The following is a 13,333-nucleotide window of genomic DNA, read 5'->3' as shown; positions in this document are numbered from 1 at the left end:
GAAGAAAAAAGGTTTTAGAGTTGCTCGATTATTTAACCCTCTTGAAAGCAACCCAACTTTACTTTCAACGTCGTCATAGTGTCAAAGGATGTCTGCCTATTTTCCTTGCAAGGGGGTCACCGGGCAGCAGTTTTTTCCTGGAAGAACGAATCATCTGGCTTTGACATAGGAAATGTTCACTGGTAATACTACCAATATTTACAATATCGGTTACTACCAATTACTGGAAGCTTATGCGGCAGGCACCATGCTAGGTGTACAACTCCATTATGAAATCCTGCCATCTACTCTACTAGGTACGGACTATAGGTAACTTAGAGCTGAGGAAGGAGGTGCTTGCTTTAAACAGGAGAAGATTTTGGTTATACAAAGTCACCGTTCCAATAGATCCCTGTGCTGTGTGTGTGTGCAAACAGGGGAGCATGCAGTCACTTGCAGGCCTGAGTGGGCTTATTCTGACATTTCTATAGATAAGGCGACTTTTTAATTTAGCATCTAAAACAGTACACTACTGAACATGAAAAAGGGTCACTATTAAAAATGATCCTGGGACATCAAATACAAAGTGATTCTGCCCTGGACAAATCAGGCAATATGATCACCCCAAGGTCTGGACTATACTATACTTGGTATAAACCCCTTAGGGCAGCCTCACTCAGCATCATCTCTAATCCTTCGGGGGGCGGGAGAACAAGGGTGGTATAAAAAATCCTGCTGCCTTGCCTTCAAGGTTAAGAGTTACTAAATCCAGAGTATTCCAGCACTCATGGTCAGACACTCATTCCTTAGACCCCTGAACAGTTAAAGGAGGCCATTGTATGTTCTGCTTCTAAATGTTCAGGATACACCTGTGAAAGGCATGAGAGGCCTGAAAACAAACCACAGCATTTAATTTAATAACCTGACATCACCGCCTGTAGATTTTCCTTCTTACGGACTCCCCCTTGGGCTATCCTAGCCTCATATATGGATTTTGTTAGTGCTTGACTAAACTGATATGATCTAGTATAATCAGTGTTTCCCAAGAATAGGACCTGTACCTTAAAGTAAGCTTAGAGGTTGGTTTCGTAGGGGCCCATTCTCATTTACTCCATAAATGTACTTTAAATTTGAACATTAAGTTGAAAAAGGATTCTCTGCTTCCTACCACACCAAAGCTATTAAATTCCCTTTGACATTGTTCTCACTCTACAAATACTGTGAACATTCCCAAACCCTTGGCCTCAACCACCTCCCATACATGCTGATCAAGTTCTGCAGTCCACACCTCCTTTCTAAACTGCTCTCAACTCCCTACGCTAGGAACCAACCAGTCCCCTCACTGCTCTCCCTGTAGAAGATGCATCCTCTCTCCCTTCCCCTGGTGGCCAGAGGAAATCTGATCTCACTCATTTCCAAGGCTAGTGCCTATTAAAAATAAATAAAAGCACTAATACTGGAATACTTCCTATGTCAGGCACTGTATTAATAAGCACTTTTTAATTTCATCCTCAAACTCAGCCTATATTTGTGCTATCTTTTTTGCCGATGAAAAGCCGAGGTTAAAAGGCTGAGCAAGGCACTCAAGGTCACAGAGCTAGTAAGCAAGAGCTGGGACCCAAGACAAACAGAATCTAAATTCCTACTCATGTTATGCTACCCACCTCTTCGAGCCTAAATTATTTCAGCCTCAGGACCTAGGGCCCGGCCTGCCTCGCAGGTCTGTCTCTGAGCAGCTAAAGCTAACTCTCCCTTCTGCCCTCTTCACTCCCATCCTAAGGCTTAATAATCATGCACTGCCAATATCAACTTATCTGCAGTTCCTAAAAATGGCCCAGGCTGCACCTGCCTCCCAACATCTGCTCCCCACTGCCTGAGGCCCAAGTTCCTCCAGCACCGCCTCCCAGTCTGGGGCTACTTTCCTGGTTCTCCTCCCTCTCCTTAGAAACTCTCCTCTTTGCTGTTCTCCAGCCTGCCTGCTCCTTCCTCACTGGCCTTTGCAGGCTTCTCTTCTGCCCCTCACAGGCTGATGTCACCCAGGTGAGAGCCTTGGCCTCTTAGCTTACCCACAGGCATCATTTTCCACATCCGTGCCACAGGAGCAGACATTTTTCCTGAGATCAAGGGCCCATCCATATTTCTAACTGCCTGTTGGCCCTCTCAAACCGAACATCTTCAGAAAAAAACCACGCTGCTTCTTCCCCGGCCCACACAACTTTATTAAAAGTTAAAGAGAAGGGAAAGAAACGCCTCGGGCTGATTTCACATAGCATAGCACCATTGCTCATCTCTTCCTATAGACACTGTGTCTTTACATCTGTATCTCATGAACACAGTGCCTGGCACATAACAGAATGCTTCAGAGCCCTACCCGTCACTCTGAAATCCAAAGCTGTTGATGTTTATTCACCTCTCCAATGCCAGGAAATATATACCCAGGTGGCTCTCTTCACTTAAATCTTTGCCATGAAGTTAAAACTCAATTATTCTCAACTTGCTGGGTTTGGTTTTTTCTTTTTGTTTTTAAGTTCTCCACCAAGACTGTAAACTCCTTGAGGGGAGAGCTGTGCCTTTTTTCCTGATCTCGCAGCCTCTAACATACTGAAAGGTGTCTGTGTACTTGAGACCACCTTTTCATACCTGTTTCATAATGCAGGAGATTCTACGGTAATTATGCTGCAAAATGTGGGCCCTCAGCAATAAACCGGGCTACTTCAGTAATTAAACTCAGGATCCCCTAAGCATTCAATACCCAAAAAAGAACTCAACAAACCCTGCTCCAATGCCCCTCTTGTTAATGTAGGAGCCACGTAGCTGTATGTTTAACACCCAAGGCTCAAAACGCTCCATCAGAAGTGAAGAGGCACCTCAAGCAAATCCTTCAACTGCTATCCTCCATGAAAAAAGAAGAGAGATTAAACATCAATTTGGTCAATTTGAAAATTCCCCAGTAACTTCCAGAAAACCATAATCTTTTTTCTGTTGGGTGTATGACTCTGGGCTTAGTTTGACAGCTAAAGCAAAATCACAATGTGCAACATTACCTATTTATTATTATCTACTCTCAGCAGTGAAAATTCTTTTCAAAGTTTAACTATCTAATCTTCCCCCAAAAGACTTTTCACAAGTGTCAAAAAAAAATTAAGATTAACAACCAAAAAATATATATTTTAAACAACCCAAATTTTATTTTATAAACCAATGACAGCTACTAGAAGATGCTTTAGGAAACCTTAGCTAAGCCACATGAACAATCAGGCCTATACAAGTACAGAGAATCTAAACATGCTTCAGAACTAAAAACTAAGTTGTATGGCCCAAGGGCATACAACTTAATTTCTACCAAAAACACACTTTTTCAAAAGGGCTATGGGAATATCAATTGACAAAAAGCAGTAGAACAAGTAGTATGATTAGACAGAGAAGTCTCCATTGCTTAATACAAGATAAACTTATCAGTTTTAAAAGTTTCTGCATTCATTTTAAAGGATTAGTGCAGGGGTGGAAAAAAGATCAAGAGGATTTAATCATACTTTGAAAAGAAAGCTCCCACATGAGCTAAAACAAAGTTACAGTCCAAGTTATAGGAATCTAGGTTACATGGCAAATTGTTAAAAAGTAGCACAGAACTATTATTTTCATACCAAGGTCATGCTTAGGGTCATAAGAAAATCCTGTTTTCAGAATTAATTACATATAATTCCAGTTTACCAGCACATAGTTAGGTCACACAGAAAGAGCAAATGCAGAGCCCAGCCAGCCTCCCTTCCTCCATCCGGCAGCCCTGGAAGTGGCCTAGAGGCCGCCTCTACCCTTTCTGCTGGCCTCCCAGCCCCCTTCAGCACCTGCGAGCCTCGAGACTCGCCCTGGAGGAGACAAGGCAGACTGTTTACTGTGGTTCCACTCAGCACAGGTCCAGGACCCTCTGCAGGTCTGCGCCACCAGCTCTCTCATCTCCGGCAGAAGGGGGATGTGAAATCCCCACAACTTGGACAAAGTGATTAACATTCTGACTGGGAACCCTAAGAAACAGGTATTCTTGCATTTGAAATGAAATGCACTAATCAAATGGACATACACTCCCCTTTGCACAAAGTTGTATTCTGAGGTTTTAAGCAAGCAAGCACTTGTGTGTAAATGTCGTGTTTTAAGTGCACCAGGGGAGGAGTTCAATCCTGGAAAAGTGAATTCTACTAGGAAGATTTGGGTAATTTGAAGTAGATACCACTCCCCACCCCAATCTGTAAATTGTAATACTGAACTTTTATTGAAGTAAAGCACACTAAATCAAACCAATTACAAAGATACATGTGTCACACCAAGAAAACATTTTCAGTTATGCTGACAGCCCAAAATGCTTTCAATTTTTCAAAGACAGTTTTAATGCCATGGGAAAAATGCTCACGACGTTAAAATGAAAAAAGCAAGATACAGTACCATATACGCAGCATGATCTCAACTATGAAATAATTTTAATATTTATACATTGAAAAAAAAGACTGGAAGAAAATGCACCAAACATTTAACTGCAGTTATCTCTGTATAGTTGGAAAACAAGATACTGGATTTTTTACTTTTTGGAAATTTTCAAATTTTCCAAGAAATTAATATTTATAAATCAGAAAACTAGTGAAAAAAAATAAAACTTAAATGTTAAACTACCAATGGATTATTAAGGAAGTACTAGGTGAGTAAACTGGCTTTGAGGCATGGCTACATGGACTTCACCTCAATGAAAAAAATGTCCAAGAAAATTTTACTGCAAATTCATAACAGTTTTGTATTATTAATGTTGGAAGCTTTAGTTAAGTCCTACCCACAGAAACTTCAGTAGCTAATATCTAATTTTAATATACAGAAAATGCCAACTTTTCATCAAAAATTTAATGCTATCTTAATTGCCTTAATTGTTCTTGTTCTCAGAGGCTGGTCTGAACAAAGGGTATAATTTAAAAATTCCAGCCTTCACAAGAGTTTCCATTAAAGAAGGTTACTTGAAATAATCAATCTTAAGCAATTAAGAGATGAGATTTGCTTTTGGTGCATTAATCTCTTACATCTTAATTTCCAAATAAGTTTTTAAAACATTTTACTGTTAAATGACTATTGACAGTTCTGTTATTTCAAGAAGATGCAGAATGCAACATTCAACAAGCATTTATTAAGAATCTACTGTGTTCCACACATTGTGCTAGGAGTGTGGGCAAGAGGAGGAAAAGGGATTTTGAAAGGTGGTTGGATATAAATCCCCCACAGGTCAGTTCTAATTAATTCTCTACAACAGAAAATTGCCAAGAAGTTTCTTTCATACTGTACCATTGGTTTAAAAGCACTTAACCTAAGTATCTGTGTGGCTGTCAATGTTTGTTTCTATATATTTAGCTTTATCAACAGAAGGAATGAAGAGTGATAGAAAAGGGGAGAGACACAGAACCAAGCATAAATAATCAAATTTCTTCTTAAATGTACAGATCTCAATTTTATCAGGAAGATTTGTTCTCACCGAAATTTGGTAACTTCTCTACTACACACAGGCCAAAGAATGTTCTGAAAAAATAACAAAAGCTACAAAACCTGTGGCTCGAAGGAGCAAGAAAATCCTATTGGTCCATGCTGCCTAAATTCACAGCTTTCCAAAACTCTAGAAGAAGGGATCCATTTTATGACAAATTCAGAATCTGCCTTACATTTTTTTCTAAAGTAAAAATTCCTACCTGACCTTACACCCCTGAATATGGTATCAAATGAATGCATTTTTCTTATATGGCCCTATACCCAGTCTCTCCAGATCCAAGAATCTTTTCAAGCAATTTAATGATTTAAGAGACTAAGGATCACCACATATGCCAGAAAAAGACTTTGTTAGACAAAAGAGAGGCCAGATATAGAGCCTAGTAACTCCTAAAGTGATGGCACTGTGCCTCAATCTGATTGCCTGGGATTATGTTTCAAACTAATAGTACAATTCTATTAGGCTAGAAACTCCTTGAGAGATTATGTGATTCATCTTTGTATTACCTGACCCTATCACTAGCCTCTAATAAATAGAATGCTTGGCTGTTTACTGTGTCCAGTAAATGTTGGGCAATAGGAAAGGCTACAGAATGACAAGATACACTTGGATTTTTAAATGACCGCACCTTCCACAGAAGGATTTTAATTGCAGAAATCAGAACTCATAACACCACAGCCAGACACACACACACACACACACACACACACACACACACACACACACACACACACAGTTTCCAGACTAAAAAGCTTCAGATTTTAACCCTCGCTAAAAAAGCTATCTTTTAACACACAGTGTTTTCTCAAAAACAGACAAACAAAACAAAAACCTTTTCTTTTGTTACTTTCCTTTTTCGGGGGAAATTGTCCAATATCATATTAAAGGCTAGACTACCTGCATTTGCCTAAGACCCTTTCAGTACTTACAAATGTAGCAGCCCACTGTCTTTTTTAAACTTTTGTTGTTTAAACACAAAAGGAACTTGAACTTGAGCAAGGAGATATCTTAAAGCCAAATGCCAATGACAGCAATGGCTCCCACCAGTGACTAGTTTTAACACCCAGACCCTGTGTGAACTGATGAATTTTACAGAGGGTCAACCCAGTCCCAATGGGGTTTTAGTTCCCTGTACTACAGTCAAGAGAATGCCATCAAAATGACTTTTAGAACTACCAACAAAACCAAGTGCCTCCAATTTTTATGGAACAGTCTGAACCAGGGCCAAAAACCTACAAAGTCCACCTATGAAATGACTGAGAGCAGGTTTTTAATAAAGTTAGCAAATGAGTGAAGTCTGACTTGGCACCCAGCTTACTTTCCCATCCAGGTCTCTATCTTCCACATATATGCCCCATTCTAGCTCTGGACCCTTTTTACCTAATCCCTATGATGACAAACAGAACCCAAAATGAGGAAACCAGATTTCAATCTAAGGCTTTCTAGACACAGCACTAGCTTGGGCAAGTCAGCTCAGAATCTCTTCATCCAGTAGACAGAACATTCAACTTCACCAGTTTATACCAACATAAAAGAAGCTCAAGATCTCAGCAAGTAATATAAGTAGGTAGTTAACACTAAGTTTTAAATTATCCCTTCCTCTGCAATGATTATCTGCAATTTAAAAAGCCACCCTTCCTGAAAAGGGAGAAAAAGTATCCTCAAAGGCCACCTGACCTCCAGGTCTGTTTTTGCAGTAATGCTATCCAGAGGCAAAGAAGGCACTCAGGACTTAGAACTAAGCAGAAGTCCTCCTTCTCTCAAGGCAAAGAACACTTTGTTTAAGGGTGGGTACTCTGCTTCTCACTTTATGTATCTCCTTTTCAGAGGAGACTGCCTTGGAGACATTAGCCATCTTGCCCAAGGTCATGCTGGGAATGCAGCCTATGTACAAAGCCTAAATACTCTTCCTGCTAAAATGAACCAGAAATACAGGTTAAAGCCATTCATCTTCAAGCCTACTTATCCAGATTCACTTATGGGGAAAAACCCCAGCAAGAAATACCAAACTTATGTATATAGTCTGATGTCTTTAGGGAAGAAAAACAAGCCTAGAGACCTTTCCCATGCCATCCACCAGCCCTACTAAGGGGGGTGGGGGGGAAGAAACCCCAAATGTACACATGTAGAGGTACTGAATTGGGGAACCAGACAGATCTGGAATATCTGTTCTACCATTTACTGACCTGGTCTATTTTATTTAGCCAAATAAGCCTTCTTCATCAATAAAACGGCATTAATCCAGGGGAAGTATTAGTTTTAAATGAGACCCTCCTCAGCAGGACGCTGACGTGAAGTAAACACTGAAAGAACCGCTCTAAAGGTACATCACCCTCAGGTCCCACTCCAAGACTCAGTTGTTCAGTGTGAAGAGCTGACTTTGCAGCACTAAGATACACCCGGCTCTGTTCTCCATTCTCCTCACCCTCCTCATACTGCAGTCACCTGGGGATCTATAAGCCTCAACTCTTTGGAAAGGTTCTCTGCCCCCACTACGTTGACTTAGCAGACCTCTGAATCCCTGTGTTAAGCTCAGAACACATCTATGCCAGGTTCTGTTAAAGCCAGAAGCTCCAAGACACGGTCCCTGCACCACTGTAGCCCCAGTCTATGGGAAGGCATAGCTATGGAAGCAAAGCAAAAGGGGAGAGCAGACACACAGCTCAGGGAAGGTTGGAGAAAATCGGGGGAACTGAAGGAAAGCTTCGTCACAGATGTTCGATCTGTCTGAAGAGATGAACAGGCAGAAGAAAACCTTAGAAAAGAGCATGAAGGTATTCAAAAGATTACACGGTATAGCTAAGATATCTGACCCAAGGTCAGATCAAACCACAAGGGTCTTACAATGTTGTGCTCAGTTCAGACTTCACCCTAGAGGACACAGGGATACAAAGGTTATTTTTCAGTGAAGCAACAAGATCAAAAAGATCACTCCAGTGGTCCCAGGAAAGAGGGACTGGTGAATGGGTCAACTCAGGACTGGGAAGCAAGAGCAGGAAGGAGATTATTCCAAGCGCCCAGAACTCACCTCCTCCAGAATAGCCTTCTCTGAACCCATGGCCAGGCCGCACTGTGAAATGTCCTTTTCTGACCCCAGAACACCTTACATATAACATCAAAATAAATCATCCAAGTATGCATTGGCCTCAACAGAAAAGGAAGCACCCTATTCAATCATATATTCCCTAGAAACTGCACAGACTCTGCTACGTACGCATCTGCTGAATGGCAAGGTCACAAAAACAGAAAAGACCTGTTTTTGCTGTTGTTGAGGCTAGATGAGTCCGCTCTGAACACCTACAGGACACCCTGGTGAAGATGTCCACCAGGGGACAATGGGGCATACGTCTTTAGCAGTCAGGAGAGAGGGTCTAAACTATAAGGACCAATTTTGTAAATTAAGACTGAAATGGCCCTTAAAGGGATTGCAGGAGAAGGTGGCTAAAGGCTAAACCCTGGGGAATGTAACCTAAGTCACTGAAAGGTCAGAGGTCAAAGTAGCCTAAAGAGAAGACAATAAAAGTCTCTAGAAGAGAAAGGATGACTAAGAGAGGAATAATCAGAAAGGCAGGCAGGGAACCACAAAATGGTCCAGATGATTTCTGGTCTATCTGAAATTTGTTTACATAAAAACAAGGTGCCAGCTATTAATTCAGTTCTCAGTAAATTTTTGATAATGTTATTTTAAGACAAGGATGAATAAGGAAAGGACAGAGATCAATTTAGCACATGCATATACATTTCCTTGATTTCTCTGGTGAGTTTAGCATCCAGATAAGGAGATACCATGTTACACAGAAAATAAACAACATATGTTGCAAACAAGTGCCAAAATAAAGCACTGGATTATATTCCTTAAACCTCCATAACCATTAGTTGACAGTTTTGATTGAAACTGTTTGATAATCATTAATTGATGTACTTTTAATTGCAATACTTAAATGTAAGGCTCATGAGGGTACTGATCAAAGGATCTTATCATCACACCCTCACTGTCTACATGAAAAACTCTACAATTATCTTATATCTTGGCCATCTGTCTTCATATAAAGAACATATAGCACATATGGGTGGCATTTGTTGGAAGTGAGCCGATAAAGAAAAAAAGAAAAAATTACAGGGGTAACTGTCCTCTTTTTTTTTTTTTTTGCTGTACGCAGGCCTTTCACTGTTGTGGCCTCTCCCGTTGCGGAGCACAGGCTCCAGACACACAGGCTCAGCGACCATGGCTCACGGGCCCAGCCGCTCCGCGACATGTGGGATCCTCCCAGACCGGGGCACAAACCTGTGTCCCCTGCATCGGCAGGCGGACTCTCAACCACTGCACCACCAGGGAAGCCCTGTCCTCTCTTTTAAGGACATGAGGTTGCTTATGGATAAGAATAAATCAATATGACTCCTACACTAATGTTTGCTTTGATTATAAATTTAAGTCAGCCTCAGTATACCAATTCTTTTCCTGTCTCCCCCGGCACCCCAAAGCTTCATGAATTTAGACTCTCCCTCCAACGTAGAACCCCAAGAACTTCAATTTGACCTCACATTTCATAGATCTGGCTAAGCAAATTCTATGCAAAACCAAATTCTGACCAGTATGTACCCTAATTAAGATGAATTTCCAAACGTATTTTAAAAGATCTAAACAGTTTTGACTTCAATTTACAGCTATTCAATAAATCAGATCATGAGGACACCTGGTTACAAAGTTAGTCATTAATCTGCTTTACAATTTAGTTAACAATGCCCTATTAGAAATCATTCAAATTACTAAAAATACTCAAGTCAGACTAGCATTCCCAACACAGCTATGTCCTCTAAAACCAATATAACACAAAACTCAGTATATAATGTTCTGTGTACTCTTTTCAAGGGGCCCTATTACTGCATAGCAACTTCATGTTTTAACTACATGAATTCAGTTTATGAACCCTAGGAATCCAATGTACTCTGGATTGGCACTACTTCGTAAGTTTATTGAAGGGAAAGGTTATTTTTCTATAGCTTTATAATTAAACTTTTTTAAACCCTCACAATTTAAACATAAGTCAAAATTATAAATAGTACCTTCCAAAATCTACATCACCACTAAAACTCCCAAAGTTCAGTAAAATAATAAATCACAAGTTGAATAAACTCAATTTAAGAAAATGTAATGGGATGTGGAGAATATAGTAGTTGCAGGGGGGAGGGCTGCTAGCTTGCCCTTTTTACAATGTGTACAACTGCATTAAGATTTTATAACAAGAGTGGCATTTATGTTTCTTAAAACTACCTTCTACAGTAGAGTATAATACAGAAAAAAAGACACTTCAACAAGAGAAATATGGAATGAATCATAAATCCACTTGATGACAAAGGAAATCAAAATGCTTAAGGAAAACACAACTACATCAAATACTACCATGCACTAAAATTAATCTGACAAACTATGTACACTTGTAGTAATTTTTTTCAAACAATGGTAAAAGATGTGAAACTAATTCAGTAGGAACAGATCAATCTCTATTTTGCCTGAGTTTCAAACTTTCTGACAGCATCAACTATTCCACTACATTAGAAACAGCAAGCAGTCTTATGTACTGCATCCATACATCATGGACTTCCTTGCAATAAAATGTTTTTGTGTTTTTAACTTATCGTAAACAAATTCACAATCAGGAGGGGAAAAAAACAACACTTTTTCCAACTCCCATGTTCTGAATGGCGTTTTAGATAAAGAATCAATGTTTGCCAAAGAGAACAAGAATCTCTGTAAGCATTAAAGCTTCGATGATATAGAAGCCCTTTGTATACATCCCACTTTTTATCACCAGGTTATTTTATTTTAGATGACCTACACTATGGCTCAGAAATATGTTAACTTTTAACAGGACTCATGAGCTAACTCACTAATTACTTCTGTTTAGTCACTTGTACAATCCATGTTTTCATCTTGGCTTCAACCAAGTCTTATTATTTTGTTGTTTTATTTTTACAGCAGTATTGAATGTCCTATAAGTACCTCTCCCAGTTCTATCTGGAAGCCTGTATTAGAGAACAAGCAACAACAAACTTACTGACTACATACCCCAGGCTTCTCCAATAATACTTAAACCCCTCAGCCAAGAATGTCTTTTTATGGCAGGTCTGGCCTGGGGAGATGGTGATGGACCTGTTCTCTAACACTCCTATCAAAGCAAGGCCCTAAGGGACAACAGACATAAGGAAAGTCAATTTAATTATTCTTACATCTGTCCACTCCCTCTTGGGTCATCAACGCTCAGGTTCTACAGGCACACTCAATAACCTAAGGTGTCAAAGGGAGTTCCCATGAGAACTAGCCCAACAGTTATCTGCCTTACTTGCCCGTAACTGACTAGGCTCTCCAGGTAATTATAAATGCAACAGTATTCTTAAGACACAAGAACTTCCTCTTTGACTCAGAAGAGTAAGGAAACATGTACAATATCAGTGTGTAAAGCAATAAATTCTAATCAATGTTGCAAAAAATGCTGTTATTGTAACACCAATCAGCTCAAACTAACTTTCTAAAAACATTTTTTTTAGGATAGGCTGGCTAACATTCAAAAATTGCCCATGTAAGTTCTTAGCTTACATTCTATTTAAACATTTCTAGAGCAAGTAGTAACTAGAATAGACAAAAAACAGACAATATATCTGGACCTAAACCTAAATGTGTAATTGGGTCCACAGGCACACTCTTAACCATTTTTCCAAAGAAATATGTTTAAACGGCTTTACCATGCAGAGCTATGGCTTCCCGGAAGGGTTGCAAATCAGTCTCTACAGATGAGCTAGTTTCCGTTGAAGTAGCTCGGTTAGGGGACACTACAGTCAGTCTTGGGGGAGCTCTAGAGTTTCGCGGTGGAGGAACTTTTCCACACAGGAAGCTGATCAAATCTTCTCTACGAATAGTTCTTCTGCGCTTTTTAACCCAAGCCAACACATCCTTATTGCGTCGCTGATAGCCAATCTGAATTCCAATATCAAAACTTCGCTGATGGGTATCCACGCTTTCTGTTAGGAAAAAAGAAGAAGAAGAAGATACATGATGATCAGTAGAGCCAAGCTGCATTCTCTCCTAAAGAAAACCACGATTTTACAAGTTCACCAAAATGAATATCATTAAGTATGGGGCTCTTTAAGTCTATCAGTAATCTATTAAACTGAACTTCATTCATGTTTAAAATATCATACCTGACACCTAATCATAATGTTCTAAATTCAGTAAACACATCACATAATCCTAGAGCTTCTGTCTTGTTCTTTAAAAAAAAAACTCAACAGATAAAAACAGAGACTACTTATTGTTAAACGAATTACCATTTTAATAATGTTATTTCCTTAAAAAAGCTTACTTAATCTAATCAAGCTAGTTTATTTAGTAATGCTAACAATAGGTGAATTGGGCTTCCCTGGTGGCACAGTGGTTAAGAGTCCGCCTGCTGATGCAGGGTACGCGGGTTCATGCCTTGGTCCGGGAGGATCCCACATGCCACGGAGCGGCTGGACCCGTGGGCCATGGCCGCTGAGCCTGAGCGTCCGGAGCCCGTGCTCCGCAACGGGAGAGGCCACAACAGTGAGAGGCCCACGTACCGCCAAAAAAAAAAAATTTTTAAATAGGTGAATTATTAAATGCTTATTGGTACTATACCCAGCTTCCCCTGAGAAGAAAGGGACACGAATACCTTGAGAGCAGTACTACTGTCCCCTCATTGCAACTGAGCAAACAGACTCTACCACAGTATTCAAGAGCTGGAATTTTTGTTCCAGAGTCTGTGGTTCTTAACCACTAAGCTTTGAGAAAAGAAGGAATTCTCAGGAGTTCTAACTAAACAGGAG

General features: G+C 40.0%; 1 protein-coding gene across 3 annotated transcripts in view; it reads right to left on the bottom strand.

The window, feature by feature from the left end:
- HAPSTR1 (HUWE1 associated protein modifying stress responses) overlaps window positions 1–13,333 on the bottom strand; it is a 28,012-nt gene that overhangs the window by 2,994 nt on the left and 11,685 nt on the right. For 2 of the 3 annotated variants that reach the window (XM_079944197.1, XM_079944198.1), the window contains exon 4: window positions 12,233–12,508. In XM_079944197.1, coding sequence (XP_079800323.1) covers window positions 12,233–12,508 — 276 coding nt within the window. Of the gene's footprint in view, window positions 1–4; window positions 2,868–12,232; window positions 12,509–13,333 lie in introns of those variants that run through there. The other variant, XM_079944199.1, reaches the window with a different exon arrangement.

Source organism: Stenella coeruleoalba, assembly GCF_951394435.1.
Source record: "Stenella coeruleoalba genome assembly, chromosome: 15".
Lineage (NCBI taxonomy): Eukaryota > Metazoa > Chordata > Mammalia > Artiodactyla > Delphinidae > Stenella > Stenella coeruleoalba.
The sequence above is the reverse complement of the archived record's forward strand: the minus strand, read 5'-3'. Positions and strand labels throughout refer to the sequence as shown.